General features: G+C 47.8%; 1 protein-coding gene across 1 annotated transcript in view; it reads right to left on the reverse strand.

Moving 5' to 3' along the window:
- Nucleotides 1-16,730, reverse strand: part of LOC147709684 (uncharacterized) — a 77,247-nt gene that overhangs the window by 2,069 nt on the left and 58,448 nt on the right. The window contains exon 3 of the mRNA XM_086928193.1: nt 9,161-9,316. Coding sequence (XP_086784319.1) covers nt 9,161-9,316 — 156 coding nt within the window. The remainder of the gene's footprint in view (nt 1-9,160; nt 9,317-16,730) is intronic.

Consider the following 16,730-nt stretch of genomic DNA (forward strand, 5'->3'; position numbering starts at 1 on the left):
CTTAGATTTGCGCTGCATTGCCATAGATTTGCACTGCATTGCCGTAGATTTGCACTGCATTGCCGTGGATTTGCACTGCATTGCCTTAGATTTGCACTGCATTGCCGTAGATTTGCACTGCATTGCCTTACTCCAGAGTTATGGATCCACTCAGGGACACGCAACGTGCCATGATTGACTTCATAAATCTGACTGAAGGTTTGAGTTGCTTTTGTACCATGTTGCAAACCTGCTCTTAAATAGGGTCCTATGTGTATTTTCAACATGCATCATTACCATGTTTTATCCTATTACATGTTTCTTAAGGTGACTTGTCATTGAGCCTTAACTTCTATTGCTGTCCTACCAAAAATGAAACCTGCTCAAATTGGCTTTTCTCTGTGCCAAACGTTTTATTACGAAGCGATCAAATCTTGCCTGGCATACTCTACTAGTCAGTTAATTTTCTTTATTCGATTATTGAAAATCATAAAAGAGCAAGCAGTATTACATATCATTGTTACATACAATTTCATTGAAGCACAAAACATTTTAACAAATTTAAAACATACGATCAATATTGTGAAGACAAATAAACTACGATACAACATACATAAATATCTAAAAAAGCTAAAAAGAAGGATTTATTAAAGCACAATTCATTTAGATAAGTAGAAAAAAGAGGAAGTTCATTTTTCAAAGATAAAATGCCTGTGCCTTGTGCGATGCTTATTTAAACGTGCACCTGCAACCAGAAAACTAGCCACTGAAAAAGCTACTTTGACGTTAGGGAGAAGTTGCAAAAACAACAGGGCTGGTTTAACCTGAATGAAGCCCTGGTGACGTAAAATAGGGAGCAGATAACTTTTCCTGATCTCAGTGTAATGTCCGCAGAACATAATAAAGTGCATCGTATCCTGTATTGAGAAGTGGTCACAGTCGCATGGTTCGGCATCATCAGGTCTTGACCAAGTTCTGAAGTTACCCAGTACAAAATGAATTAAATCAAAGCGGAATCTCGTTAAGAGAAAACGATGATAGGAATTTGTAGTAAAAAGGAGATAAGGTTCCATTCCTGGAGCTAAGGAGAGCATACAATGTTTCCTAACCATAGTCTTTTTTAGCTCTACTTCTTCCCTCTCCATTGCATATACATTTGTCAGGGTGTTTTTGACTGATTTTACATCGCCATAAGTTATCCCCTCTGGAGAAGAGAAGAGCTCCGGGCGACCTGCCAAAGTAAGCTGCATTTTAACGTATCTTAACCAAGGAATGTAGAGGGCTCTATCCAGGGCTAAACAATCTTTTAAGATGGTGTGATTTAAAGTGAGCTCCTGATTGAGCCATGTTTTTATCCAACCAATCACTGGGGCTAGTTTTAAAATATCAGAGATATAGCCCAAACCTAACTCTGTATGTAATGCGAAGGTCGAAGTTGATTGGGGGACAGAGAGCAAAGATCTCAAGAATTTATTTTCTACATTCTGTATTTTAGCTGGGCTAGTATATCCCCAGATTACAGAGCCATACTGGGCGACTGACAGACACTTGGATTTATAAACTTTGATGATACTTTCCATGGGGCGGGCGCCCAGGTTTTTGGCAAACCCCAACAGCCCTGCGGCCGCTCTAGCAACAGCGCTGCTTTTGGCCAAAAGCTGAGGGCCCCAAGTGCCCCTATCGTCAAAAGTGACTCCTAAATATGGGAAGGAGGGGACTCTCTTGACCTCCTTTCCTGCACAGGAAAATGTTGGCAACTTTCTTTTCCTGCCTGCAGATCCAGCGATCATTACATGTGATTTGTCTGTATTAATTTTCATGTCCAAAGATGACATAAAAGCCCCGAAGGATGCAAGGAGTTTGTTTAGCGCAACTCCGGAGCGTGCCAAAAGGACAGCATCGTCCGCATACAGGAGTACAGGAATCTTTGTCTCCCCTGCACGCGGAATATCACTGTGGGATGTTATCATTACTGCCTCTAAGTCATTGATGTATAAAGTGAAGAGGAGGGGGGCAAGTATGCACCCTTGCCTAACCCCCCTCTCTGACCTAAAGTGACAAGTGCATCTTCCTTCCCGAGTAACTCTGACTGAGGTCATAAGATCCTTGTGTAACTCAGCCAGGTATTCAACCAAAGGGGGGTCGAGACCCATGGCCAAAAGGATCCTCCACAGCTTTGCCCTGTTGACCAGGTCAAAAGCTGATGACAGGTCCATGAAGGCCATGTATAAAGACCCCTCCTTGGCGATCACATACTTGTTTAAAATTAATTCTAAATTAAGGCACTGATCTAAAGTTCCTCTTTTGGCTCTAAAGCCATATTGTGCGTTAGATAAAATGCCCTTACTTTCTAAAATAAGGGTTAGTCTTGATAAGAGGACTCTCCCCATAATTTTTACGCTCGAATCAATAAGAGAAATTGGCCTATAACAAGCCGGATCTGTCCTCTGTCCCTTCTTAAAAATTGGCACTATGGTCGAGTTTGCCCAGCTAGAGGGGAAGATAAATTCCCGTGTAGCATTAAAAATATTAGTTAGGATTTTTGAGCTAAAATCAGGGGCACTCTTGAAAAAGTCTGCCGGGACCCCATCTGGTCCTGGTGCCTTTTTGGAGAGTGTATCATTGATAGCTTTTTTCACCTCTTCCTGAGTAAAAGGAGAGATGGGATTTGGCGTTTGAGAAAGAGGAAATGCACATTCTGTAATCGTATCAGTGTGACGATAAATATTGCTAAAATGTGTCACCCATTGTTCATCTGGAATAATACAATCCGCTCTTTGATGGTCTAATCCTACAAAATACGGATGATTTATGACTGCCCAAAATTTAGCACTGTCTTTCTGTATCTCAGGCAGTAACAGATTATTCCAGGCTTCATCTTTTATCTCGGATTTCCTCTTTCTAATAGCTAAGTTATATTGTTTTCTTAGGGATGCTACCAATGCTCTGTTTCTAGGTTTGTTCTTTAAGGCTTTAAGTAAAGTTGAATGAGCCTTGGAACAGTTTGTGTCAAACCATTTGGGGCCCATTGTCTTATTTGACTTTGCCTTCACAGTCAGATCTATATTGACTTGTTGACAAATAGCGCTAAAGGCCTCAACCATAGAAGCGCTAGAGTTTTTGTTGTCTAAACAAATGGCAACTTCTCCTTCGACCTTGGCCAGTGTGTCTTGTAAGAAGGTTATAGGGGTAACTTTATCCCATTTAAGCCTTCGATTTTGGTCTCTCAGCACAAGGTCTGTTGCACAGAAATTGTCAGACGTCCTATTTCCCAAGACTCCCTGAGCTAAAACCTCTAAAATCACAGGATTGTGATCGCTAAAAACAGACGTTAATACTTTATAAACAAATACATCAGATAAAACTCTAAAAGATACGAAGATGTAGTCAATAATTGTGCCTCGGTCCTTGCCCTCATAAGTCGGCAACCTCAAGTCATTAAACAGGTACAAAATTCATGAAGGTTAAAGGTAGCCAAAAACAGTTCCAGAGCCTCACCACTAGGTGTGTGTTCAAAATGCGGTGTGGGAGAATATAGAAAAGATTCCTCTGTTTCTCTTTGGCAACCCGCCTGGCAAGGGTGAATATTAAAATCTCCCATGAGGATCACCTCATACCCATGAGAACTGTTCACATTATAAGTCGATAAGAGATCCTCTAGGGATGCTAAGTGCTCGGTAGGAAATTGACTGGCTGGAGAATTATAAAAATTCATAAGTAAAATAGGATGGGAGTTTGATGAGCTCAATTCAACCATTAAACAGTTTTTAGTGTTAGACTTAATGTACCTTGCTTTTCCTTTAACATCAAGTGAAATATATATAGCCAACCCACCCCTTGCTCTTCCTGCTTTACTGGGATCTGCAGGTACATAAAAATGAGAATAGCCATCTATAGCCAAACAATCTGATGTTTCCCAAGTTTCCTGGAATGCAAGAATGTCATAATTTCTAATTAGGTCCAGCCAATTCTTATCTTTAAGTTTAGCTCTAAGCCCGGCGATGTTCCAGCTCATAATTCTTCGAACCCCAACACTTACTGAAGAATGAGCTAAAGGGCCAAGAGCAGGCTGTAAACCCTCAGAGTTGTTATCTCCGGCTGGCAAAAGTCAATCGTTTTGGTCCATAAATGAAAGTGGCGCAAAACGGTTAGAAAGTTCAAGTGGCTGTATAACAGGGTTAAACATTGGAGGTTGATGACGGTGAACTGAGGCGTTGTTCCTTAGGTCTTGGCCCCATCTGAAGTGAGAATCCCAGTTGGTATCCCACCCTGGGGCGGGAGTCCTTGGGAAAGAGACATTCTGCTGTTCTCCATAAAAAAATTTCAAAGTAAGGGGAACCACAGTGCCTCTTCTTCGTTGGGGAGGAAGAATATTTGCAAGAATATTGGGAAGAACGTCTGGGTTTGAAAAGCTCACCGCCACACAGTCCCCTTTTAATTTTTTTGGCCGGTTTCCCAACCAAGGAACCCTGGTTGCAGATTTAATCACACTTGCAAGATGATGTTTCCCCCCTGGTGCTAGTCGCATGTTGCTAGTTAACCAATGTAGGGCTTTGCTGCAAAGTGAGTTTGAAGTTTCAGCTATGCCCCCTTCTAATGGGGGAACGTTTGCGAGGACCAGGACCACGGGTGTGGCCTCAACGATGAATTGCAAGGGATCCGTAGAATGAGTTTGAGCTTGCACTTGTATTTGTGCGGGAAGAATGTTAAGGGAGGGAGTTGGGTCTGATGTGGAGCATGCTGGTATGGAGCCCTCAATTGCAACTGATGGTGTTTGTTGCGTTGGGTTCGCCTCAAGCAGTTCCATTCCATCTCCAACACCCATATCACTTCCTGCTTCAGCTCCTCTAAGATTGTTATCCGGATGAGTAATTAACGTAGTGAATTTTTCAATACCACTTGCAACTGTATTTTGGAGTGCACCCAACTTCTTGACCTCAGCTTGCAGTTTATCGATCTTGGATATGAGAGGTTTAACAATGATATTGATTTTCATCTCAATAAGATCAGCGATTTTATCAAGTAGGGCTTCCTCAGAGGAACAAGTAGGATGATCCTCAACATGAGTCACTTGTTTGTGTTTTGGAGTGGTTGCCCTCTTCCGCTTAGTCCCTGAGCGTAAACCCCCCCCGCTTGGAGGGATTCTTTGTACATTGACGTTTAGGTCTACCAGCATGTCCAGTAAGAGATTGATCTAGGACGGAGACCTGTGACTGTGTGTCTTGCTCAGGGTCGTGATCAATGTCAATATCTGTGTTAACTTCAATAGGCAAGCCTTCAAAAGCCGGAATTGCATTCTCCGGGGATCCGGGTATGACTTGGGGTGTAATATCAGCAGTAGAGTCTACACTATGAACGTCCTGCGTTATTATTCCATCAAACAGGATAGAAGCAGATGTAGGTGGTGATGGGCATAGCAAATCAGGCGATAGGCTCAACCCCAAAGACTCCCTCCTTTGCATATTAATTTTCTGAACAGTCTGGACCAAGTAATTATTTATCTTGTTTTGTTGCACTGCTGCAGGTTTTTTTAGACATTGCTCAGACTGTATAATATATTTAGATAGCGTACACAAGACTTACTTGAGGGACGATCAGTATCGAAACACCTGCAGAGTTTCTGGCCCTGCCCCTGCCTTCTCCTGCCGATGAGGGCCGTAGAGGGCCCGCCCTTTGCCTGGGCTTCGCCCCGGGCGTCCCGCTCGCGTCCCGCGACGCGGGGCTTCTCCAGCCTTTAAACTCCCCGTTGGCGCTCTCTGGCGCGTGTGCGTCACCCTAGACGCGCCGCCGCGTGGCCTGCCGGGAGCTGTAGTCCCCCGGAGCGGCGACGCGGAGTCAAGTGCCTTCCTGACTCTTGGCGGTGGCGGCTGGAGCAACAGGGTGCCTTCGCTGCAGGTAAGTGACTCTCGGCGGTGGCGGCGTGTGAAAATGTCTCCCCCGCTCTGCCGGGCTTCTCCGGCCTTTAAACTCCCCGTTGGCACTCTCTGGCGCGTGTGCGTCACCCTAGACGCGCCGCCGCGTGGCCTGCCGGGAGCTGTAGTCCCCCGGAGCGGCGACGCGGAGTCAAGTGCCTTCCTGACTCTTGGCGGTGGCGGCTGGAGCAACAGGGTGCCTTCGCTGCAGGTAAGTGACTCTCGGCGGTGGCGGCGTGTGAAAATGTCTCTCCCGCTCTGCCGGGCTTCTCCGGCCTTTAAACTCCCCGTTGGCGCTCTCTGGCGCGTGTGCGTCACCCTAGACGCGCCGCCGCGTGGCCTGCCGGGAGCTGTAGTCCCCCGGAGCGGCGACGCGGAGTCAAGTGCCTTCCTGACTCTTGGCGGTGGCGGCTGGAGCAACAGGGTGCCTTCGCTGCAGGTAAGTGACTCTCGGCGGTGGCGGCGTGTGAAAATGTCTCCCCCGCTCTGCCGGGCTTCTCCGGCCTTTAAACTCCCCGTTGGCACTCTCTGGCGCGTGTGCGTCACCCTAGACGCGCCGCCGCGTGGCCTGCCGGGAGCTGTAGTCCCCCGGAGCGGCGACGCGGAGTCAAGTGCCTTCCTGACTCTTGGCGGTGGCGGCTGGAGCAACAGGGTGCCTTCGCTGCAGGTAAGTGACTCTCGGCGGTGGCGGCGTGTGAAAATGTCTCTCCCGCTCTGCCGGGCTTCTCCGGCCTTTAAACTCCCCGTTGGCGCTCTCTGGCGCGTGTGCGTCACCCTAGACGCGCCGCCGCGTGGCCTGCCGGGAGCTGTAGTCCCCCGGAGCGGCGACGCGGAGTCAAGTGCCTTCCTGACTCTTGGCGGTGGCGGCTGGAGCAACAGGGTGCCTTTGCTGCAGGTAAGTGACTCTCGGCGGTGGCGGCGTGTGAAAATGTCTCCCCCGCTCTGGCGGGCTTCTCCGGCCTTTAAACTCCCCGTTGGCGCTCTCTGGCGCGTGTGCGTCACCCTAGCCGCGCCGCCGCGTGGCCTGCCGGGAGCTGTAGTCCCCCGGAGCGGCGACGCGGAGTCAAGTGCCTTCCTGACTCTTGGCGGTGGCGGCTGGAGCAACAGGGTGCCTTCGCTGCAGGTAAGTGACTCTCGGCGGTGGCGGCGTGTGAAAATGTCTCCCCCGCTCTGCCGGGCTTCTCCGGCCTTTAAACTCCCCGTTGGCGCTTTCTGGCGCGTGTGCGTCACCCTAGACGCGCCGCCGCGTGGCCTGCCGGGAGCTGTAGTCCCCCGGAGCGGCGACGCGGAGTCAAGTGCCTTCCTGACTCTTGGCGGTGGCGGCTGGAGCAACAGGGTGCCTTCGCTGCAGGTAAGTGACTCTCGGCGGTGGCGGCGTGTGAAAATGTCTCCCCCGCTCTGCCGGGCTTCTCCGGCCTTTAAACTCCCCGTTGGCGCTCTCTGGCGCGTGTGCGTCACCCTAGACGCGCCACCGCGTGGCCTGCCGGGAGCTGTAGTCCCCCGGAGCGGCGACGCGGAGTCAAGTGCCTTCCTGACTCTTGGCGGTGGCGGCTGGAGCAACAGGGTGCCTTCGCTGCAGGTAAGTGACTCTCGGCGGTGGCGGCGTGTGAAAATGTCTCCCCCCTCTACTAATATGTTATGAGGCTATCAAAACACAGGTTCACTAAATGTTTATATAGAAATAGTGTTCTTATGTGTTATCTTGACTATAATGTAGATCATTTAATCCTGATGCCACACAGTAATACAACTATTCAGTCAGAGAAAAACTCCAGTTGGGTTTATATATTCAATATCAGGCACATACAACACTCTCATTCCAGTTTCAATCCGTTTTTCCTGTCCATCCCCGATGACATTAAGGTACACCACCACACGTATATGTTTTCATATAAGTAGGTTTGCGCATATGTTTTCATACTTGGTGAAGTAGTGTGGCTCACTGGTTAGAGGCGGCAGACCCGAGAGCAGAGGACGGCCCGGGACCAGGGTTCGATTCCCGGCGCGGCAGGTTTCTGGACCAGGGTCAGCGGACTCGATAATTCTCTCGCCTCGGTGCCCACTCTGATCAGCGATCACACTCGGCAACTCTGGGCATTAGCTTGCCTCATCTTCACTAACGGCCCCACCAGACCGCCGGGGATGCCTGGTCTCACCCTGGAGATACCCATTAAGGGACCATCTCTCAGGGAAGCCAGGAAGGGTTTCGCAGCGGTCGAAGCGCCTTGGGACCCTACGGGTAAGTAGTGCGCTATATAAATGCCAATACATTTACATTTATACACATACTCTCTTAACCCTTTATTCATATACCAAATCTCATCTACAACCAGTAGGCAAATCATGTGTCAGTAGACAATCATTAAAATATAGAAAAGCAAATTAAAACTCCATCCTTGTAAGTCCCTTAAAAAAAGGAGGGAGGTGCCCTATTTAACAATTAAAAACAATACATTATAAAACATATAAACATAGGCTGGGAGAGTACAATCAACAACAACATATTCCTTTACTATTGCCAATCTTCTTGGGCTCCTACGCAGGCTCAGCTGTAGGTTAACATGCAGCCCCACATTTAGGTTCACATGCTGGCCCACACGTACGTTCACACACACGTAGGTTTAAACGTAGGTTCACACACAGGCTCATACCCAGGCTCACATGTAGGTTTTAAATTGTAAATGTAATGTAAATTGATACTTGTATAGCGCACTACTCACCCGCAAGGGTCTCAAGGCGCTTGTACGAATACCGCTGTGGAACCCATCCTGGCTTTCCCTGTGAGGCGTCCACTCCTGGGCACCCCCAAGTTGGAGGCCAGGCATCCTTAGCGTTGTGGGGGCCGTTGTGGAGATTAAGAAAGCTATTGCCCAGAGTTGCAGAGTGGGACTCCATGATTGGAATAGGCACTGAGGCGAGAATTATCAGGTCCGTAGAATTTTGAGCCCAAGACCCGCCGAGGCGGGGAATTGAACCCTGGTCCCGGGCTAGACCTCTGCATCAGGGTCTGCCGCTCTAACCATTGAGCCACACTTCTCCACTCCACATGCAGGCTCACAGGCACGCTCACATGTAGGTTCAGATGTTTCCTGTGTAGGTTTTCATGTAGGGTTACATGGAGGTTCACATGTAAGTTCACATGCAGGTTCCCATGCTGTAGCTGTTTTTGCTGAACTGCCGACCTTATCGGTAGGAAGCAGCTTACAAAAAACCACAAACCAGGAGAATAAATCAAATAAACTGAGAAGGATCCGGTTTCAGTAACGCACCTGGCATGGATTTCTTACACTCTCTCACACACAGTCCAGTGTCGCAACACTTCTCATCAGCAGCACATATGGAGTCGTCGACGCACCGGACTTGTTCAGTCTCTGGTCGGCACACAATCAGACCCGGTTTAGGAATGGGGCAAACGCCAGCATGAACTGTGACAAGACAAAAGAGGAGAACGGTGAAAATGTAGAGCAAATGCTTCACTCGCTCTCTCCATCTTTACAATCTATCTCTTTTTGCTTTGCATCTTCCCCTGCTTATATTCTACCTGATGCTCTTCTCTGTATCTCCTATCTTCATCTCTTCTCTCTGTCTCTTCTATTTGCCTCTTCTCTCTGTCTCTACTATTTGCCGCCTATCTTTGTCACTTCTCTTTGCCTCTTATCTCCATCTTTTCCGTTTACCTCCTATATTCGTCTCCTCTCTTTGCCTCTTCCCTGCGCCTCTTGTCGTTACCTCAAATCTTCACCTCTTCTTTTTACTCCCTATCTCTGCCTCTTCTCTTTGCCACTTCTCTCCATCTTTTCTCTTTACCTCCAATCTTCATCCCTTCTCTTTGCCTCTTGTCTCTTCTTGTTATCTCCTATCTTTGCCTCTTCTCTTTGCCTCTTCTCTTCACCTCTTCTCCTTACCTTCTATCCTATCCTCGCCTCTTCTCTTCACCTCTTCTCTTTCCCCTCTATCTTCGCCTCTTCTCTTCTCTTCTCTTTCCTTCTATCTTCGTCTCTTCTCTTGGCCTCTTTTCTCCGTCTATTCTCTATAGTTCCTCTCTTCTCCTTTCTCTTTGCCTCTTCTCTTCAACTCTTCTTTTTACCTCCTAGCTTCTCCTCTTCTCTTTTCTGCTTCTCTTTACCTCTTCTCTCCGTCTCTTAAACATTCCATGCGATCTTTTCAGAATCATCTCTGAAACCCATACCTTGTTTCAAGATAATATTTTAAATAAGGTGCTGTAAAATGTACCATTTAGTCATAGGTATTAACATACTATGGGCCTCTTTTAGGAAGCCTTACCAGCACTTGAGCCAACGGATGTCACTTTTTTACGTTCCAGTGGCGTAATGTGTCAGTGCATATTTATAAGGCCATGGAAAGCCACTTTACGGCTTTTCTTGGCCTTATAAATATGTACCCCTTTCACGCAGAAAAATGCATGTAAGGGCGTTCCATGGGTGTTGCTGTGGGTGTTCCCAGCAACACCCACGGAACTTGGGAATACGTCAGAACCTGGCGTCAGGGAGGCACAACGAGGAGACTTGTTTTTATTGCTCCTCGTGCTTTCCTACAGCACACATAAACAAGCATTGGCATAGCCAATAGGTCTCGCCTTTGGGACCTTATAAGTGTTTAGCCATGCTACACTTTATGTTGTTGCACCAGGGATATTGTGCTGGATAACTAAACTCTTATAAGGTCCCAAAGGCGAGACCTATTGGCTGTGCCAATATCCGTTCTAAGCACCATGGTAGTTGATGATGATGATGATGATGATGATGATGATGATGGTGCTGTCGATTTCAGTCCTTTTAGTAAAGAATTAATGAATTGTGTGGCAAGGGCTTGATAAATAACTGAAGCTGGACAAGAGGTTGCTTGACAGCTGGGATGGGAAGACGGGTGAAAGACATTGTAATTTACAACACCGATAGCTCCAACTCTAAAAAATGTGAGACTTATTGCATTACAAAAGATTGCTTTTCTAACCATTATGATTTCAAGTAAAATTGAGTCGCGAGGAATTTTAGCCACTCCTTTACCAATGGAGAAACAACATTTTCACCACTATCTTCTTTTAGGGCAAGTGCCTAAACGCTGCCATGCCTTCTCCAAGTAGCCTCCCGGACACTAGCTTGCTACCTATAAATACATTTAATGACTTGCCTCCCATGCAGCCAGGCGCCACTGAAGCCACTGAATTACACTGCATTCTAGAATGTCAAAATTGCTCTTCGGACCAAATTGGCACCAGACAGTTGTATCTACAGCACTGTGTTCCTAAAAGGCTATGTCCCACGTTCACCTACCTGCACTGGGAAGGGACCAAGTATGCATCCAACCAGTCCGTGGCTGTGCGCTAAATGCCCATATGCCTCAGCCAAGTGCAGGCAGCGCGGTGGCCGCAATCAAAAGGCTGATACCCGCCCGCGGGACAGGTTGCAAAAGTAAAATAAGTCTTGTCTGAAAACTGTGAGAACTGTGGATTTCATGGGACAAAATGGCGCTGTGGCACCCCCATGCAAGCTTGCATGTATTCTGATGCTTGGTCCATAACCACATTGGCTTTTCTTAATCGATAACAGCTGCCACACATGCCACTCCCACTAGCCGCTTAATGGCTGATCCAAAAGCCCCGTGGCCCCTGCCGTGCGTTCCGCACAAACACTTTGTTGTATTTAGCCTGTCTCTTTTCTGCCTGTGGATTTCACTGTCATTCACATGATGTCACCACTAGAACCTTTGGTGACATCATGGAGTGTTTGGGGCTTAGCCTGGTGACAACTGGCAGTTGGAACCAGGCAGGCTGAGTGGCAAGCTGGTCACTCCTGGTGGGTCTTCTCTATATCTTATCTTAACATCTTGAAGACTTGAATAAAGCAACCTAAATGATACCAGGCTCCAGGCTTCTATTTACAACACATTTCCAGAGATGTGCATCCACACATTCGCCATTTTGGAATCAGCTATGTAAACGCCTTGGCTAGTAGGTAAAGTAATGAAGAAAGAGCAACACTAGTATAAAGACCACAAATGGGCAATTGTGCCACTCCAGCCAGCTGTGTAAAACGGAATGTGGCGCATGCGGTGTGAGACCGCGAGGGAGGGAGCCTATAGCACTTACTACCCTCCCCCCAGCTAACGGCCCGCTCGGGCCTAGGCCACCATTACCTGCTAATGCTTGTCCGCGTGGGGCCAACAGAAGGGGGGAAAAGCCTTCTGTCCATAGGCAAGGAGGTCCCAAGTGTAGGAAAAGAGGCAGTGACACGCGCACTGAATTGAGTTAAAAATCAGGTCTTACCCTGATTGTTCTGCTCTGGGAAATAAAATCTCAGACTGCCAAAGCGCAGGGCGCAGGCATTGGTAGTGGGCTGGACCTTACCCGCCAAGGAGCTCAATCTAATATAAGCACTCGCCACTTCTCTGCCCACAACTTTTTACATGTTATCCCCGTGGCCCAAAGAAGAAGTGAGTCCTCTATAATTCAAGTGAAAAGCTTCAACCTAGCAGTGCCACTCGTAAAACACAAAGAGGAATGAATAAATAAACCCCTCGGTAAATTACTATCTAGCAGACCCGAGACTAGAACCCTAGTCTGCAGGGCTGGAGAGGCCGAGCACTGCCCAGGTGAGCCACGGAGTTCCTCCCACATGACAGTCGAACATTCATTAAGGTCACATTCCCAACAATGCTTATGAGGGTATCTTTATTAACGGCATGGCAGGCCATGCTCTCTCGTGCGAATCCGCCTCATGCCCCCAGGGAGTCTGTGTGTGTCGGCATGTGGAAGGGGGGGTACCACAGGGGAAGATTGGACCGAGAGGAGGCTGCTATTCTCTTCGAGCCTCTGTCCCCAAAACCAGTGATGCGATGACCTTTCCGCCCTTTCAAAGGCCGAGCACCCCCACCCAGTGAGCCACGGAGCCACGGAGCCCAGCTGCTGCCATGGCGACCGGCATGGCCGTCCCAGCATTCGTAAAATGCACAAATGGGCAGTCGGACCCAACACATTGCACAAATAAAACCCTGAAATTCCGGGCCAAAATCACAGGAAGCTGGGAGCCAGGGCTCGAAACTGGTGCCCTAGCTCCGAGTGATATACCCGTACGAACCAGGAAGTCTCTTATGGTTTGTACCCTCAAAAATGGAGGATTTAAGTAAGTGTGTGGCTGGCAATCTGTGTACTTAGTTAGCTCCAAAGTCGGCAGCGCTGGCAGAGAAGCCACAACCTCTCCCCCTCACGCAAGCCAAGGCAGCGTCCGGGTGCATTGCGAGCTGCCTGTGCCCGCGGGCACACCTCTAATTGAATTAGCGGCGGACGCATGCAGCTTGAGAAAGAAGCAAAAGCCCATTATAATTTCTCATTGAAGCGCTCGGTTGCGAGCGCACTTTCATACTTTACGTGAAACAGGACTACCTTTTGAAAGCACTCCAATAATCCTAGCATGCAACACGAATACAAACTGGATCTTTCGAAAAGAAAACCGTGCTCGAGACATTACCTAGATAAGTATCGTGCTCTTTAGTTTACAGCGCCTAAGCAGAGCATGTCGAGCGAATCTTTCCATGTTCTCATCGCGCTTCCAGACATAAAGGCCCGAGACACAGGCAACTCGCCATTGGCAAAGCCACGTAACTCTGCCCCCAACTGAGTAAAAATTCTAGACCTATAATTTCTATCACACGACATTGCACATCCCCCGTGTGCATGTGGAACGGGGGCGTCGAATGATATGCTGGTGGCCGGACCATAAATAAACGTATTTGATCAAACCTCCGCTGCCTGCCCCCCCTCCCCCGCAACACCGGGAAGACGGGGATAGGGCACCTGGCAGGAGCAGGGATAAAGAAGCACTCCCCCCATCCATCCATCGCCACGCACACGGACCGGGAAGGTGTCATGGAGGGGTTGCGAGGCTGAGGCAACCTGCGGTGAGACTATCTACAACCCCACATGCCGCCAACTTTGGTTGAACAAGTGGGGGGGGGTCGGGTGGATGGTGGGAAGGACAGCCTCGCCACATTCACACGAACCCGGAGCCCCGCCTGCAACTGCTGTAACTCAGGGCACAAGGAGAGAGGCCCGTACCCGTAGCGACCCCCAAAGGGGCACAGAGGGCGCTGAGAGAACAACAAAGAGCAAAGGGCACATATGCCACATGCCAGACTTGGGCTCCAACCCCTTCTCCACAATTGTCTCCCCCGCATTGAGTCCCGGACATAATATCGAAGACAATAGTCCAGGCCCAGTGCGCACAGTCCCTGTGGACCAGATCCAGTGTCCTGACTGCCCCACCACCGCCGGAGAAGAGGAGCGCTCAAGTCCCAGACACCGGAGACTAGCGTGCAGGACATATGAGCCAAGACCCACTCATGTCCCCTGGGAACCCCAGCCGGCGACCCCGCCGACCTGGGGCAGCTCGGAAGAACTGAGTCATGCACGAAAGGTGCTGCTCTCCCCCCACCCCCGGCGGCCTGCAGCCCTAGTCGGGCCCCCATGCCCATGGTGCATCCAATGGGAGCTCGGCCGGGGGGTTGGCTTGGGGCATCGACGCAATCACTGTGCGATGTATACAGCAGCGTATACAGCCGCTCCCCCAGGAAACGTCCGAAACGGCGTCAGGGAGAGGGGACAAAGAGGCCGCCAGGTGGGCGGGGGAGGAATATATACCTCTCCCCACCTCCCACCACGGCCAGAAGTGACGTATAGGACCCGTTAGGGTCGTGTAACACTGGGCTGCCCTGTGTGCCATCTTGTGGCACTAAGGGGCTGCCCTCTTATGTGTGTCCCCTGCGGGGACGTGTCGGTCGGCCCGCATTCTCCCAGACTTTGTTACTTTAACTGTTATCTCCTGGTGGGGTGTGATCACCAGGGTGAGAACAACATACCGTGATGTGTCTATAATTTGTTTGTCTCCCTTGCTGCTCTGGAATACCTGTCTCATCTGAACCTGACTGTTCGGAAAACGTCCGAAGAGACCGACAAGTGCACACACATGCATGCCATCTCCTCGGGCTGTTTTGCTATCTCTTACATCGGAAGCGTAAGAATTTTGAACACGTTTTGTATACATTAAAGACATTGTTTTCAGATGTGAAAACGTTTTGAGTTTTAAAGAAGTAAACACCTCGGTTTCCTGTTCAAACCAAGTGTTGCCTGCAGTTTCATAAGAAATGTTCATATTGCACGTACAGAAAAGGACTCCCTTAGTCAAAACAAACAAACAAAAAAGATACCAGGAATGTTTTTTTTTTGCAACTGTATCGGGGTACCCCAAAATGGGGGGACAATCTGAAGGAAAGACAAATTATTGAATGTGTTACTCAATCTGTATAAAATAAAACAAATACCATTGGGGGGAGCTGAACTATGAAAACACTAAATTTAACATTTTTAGGCTTGCTCTTTTCTTAGAATTCTCAAAAACTTTAAGTCTACATGTTGAATTCTATTTTAAAAATAATTTTATTTCGAAGTGCATTTGTAACACTAACTTGCTAGATTTTCTGCTTGACAGAACTGTACCAGTTCACAGTTAATGTGTAAATTGACCTTATTCCTTACCTTTTCCTGGAAAAATGTGTCTAGAAAAAAAAGTCTGTTTTGTTACATCCCTGAAAACGAGAAGCTCTCAGTTTTTCATACCAATTTCGTTAATTTACTCCAACAATTTTTGATACCAAAATGAATGCACAAGGTATGTGTGGAAAATCATTGGAAAAGTTTGTGAATACACAGAGTTTTGACTAAGTGGATGTTGACTACCTTTCCAATGGCCAGTCTCTTGCTGCTACTGGCCTCCTTTAGTAACACAGATGTTCCCAACATTGCCACTAAACATCCAACTGTACAAGCAATAAGATTGAACCCCAGGTCTTCGAGCAACCGACGTTTTGACCCTACTATATGAGTCTCTTGGAGACAAATTATATCGCAAAAAAGAGCCCTTAATTCCTGTGCTACCCGTCTTCTTTTATCTATTGAATTTAGCCCCCTAACATTCAGTGTACCTATCCTAATTCCCCTACCTGCCATTTAATTAAATCAAATCTAGCTGGACAAGCTCCCTTTATTAATTGAAAAATAGCGATCTTTCTACCAGAGTAACTCATTTCCGACCAATTTTCATGTAATATTTTATGTTTTTCCCCTCCTTCCCCAACTTCGCCCCCCCCACTCCACCCCAGAACCCCTTGCCCCCTCCCCCCCCACCCCTCACACCCATTATGAGGCTTAAGGACCATGTCCTCAGTGATGTCGAGGCGCTCTGACCGACCCCCCCCTCCCAATGACCCCCCTCCAAACTCTTATACACCATTTTCCCTCCCTCTCTTCTTATTATTTGGTATTCCAACATACCCTATACAGATATAGAGAACAATCTATCTGTTATCCTATCTTTCTCCCAATCCTATTTAAACAATAAATTCACGTCATTTCTAAAACTTTCATCCACTCGGTGAGATATCTATTACATTATCAATAGTACATTGTTCAATACACCTCCTTCCAGCTTATGCAATTTCATCATTGCTAGAAAAAAAAAAAAAAGGAAGGACAGAGTATCCGTCTATGTCTCAGAGAAAAACGGAAAACCCTTACACATACTTTATGCATATTTCATGGAAGAAAGGGAAAACAGTAACAAAGAAGAGAACTACAAATTACCATGTGGTGACTACCCCCATTCCATCAACAGTAAACAAAATCTAACATACTCCTAGAGCAATGTGCTCATCGTAACTATAACATATACGTTCATTTTTTAGTCAAGTCAAGTCAAGTCAATTAATTTATATAGCGCGCTACATACCCAGAGGGTCTCAAGGCGCTTGGAGAAGGGTGGGGAATTA

The sequence above is a fragment of the Lissotriton vulgaris genome, chromosome 6, assembly GCF_964263255.1.
Source record: "Lissotriton vulgaris chromosome 6, aLisVul1.2, whole genome shotgun sequence".
Lineage (NCBI taxonomy): Eukaryota > Metazoa > Chordata > Amphibia > Caudata > Salamandridae > Lissotriton > Lissotriton vulgaris.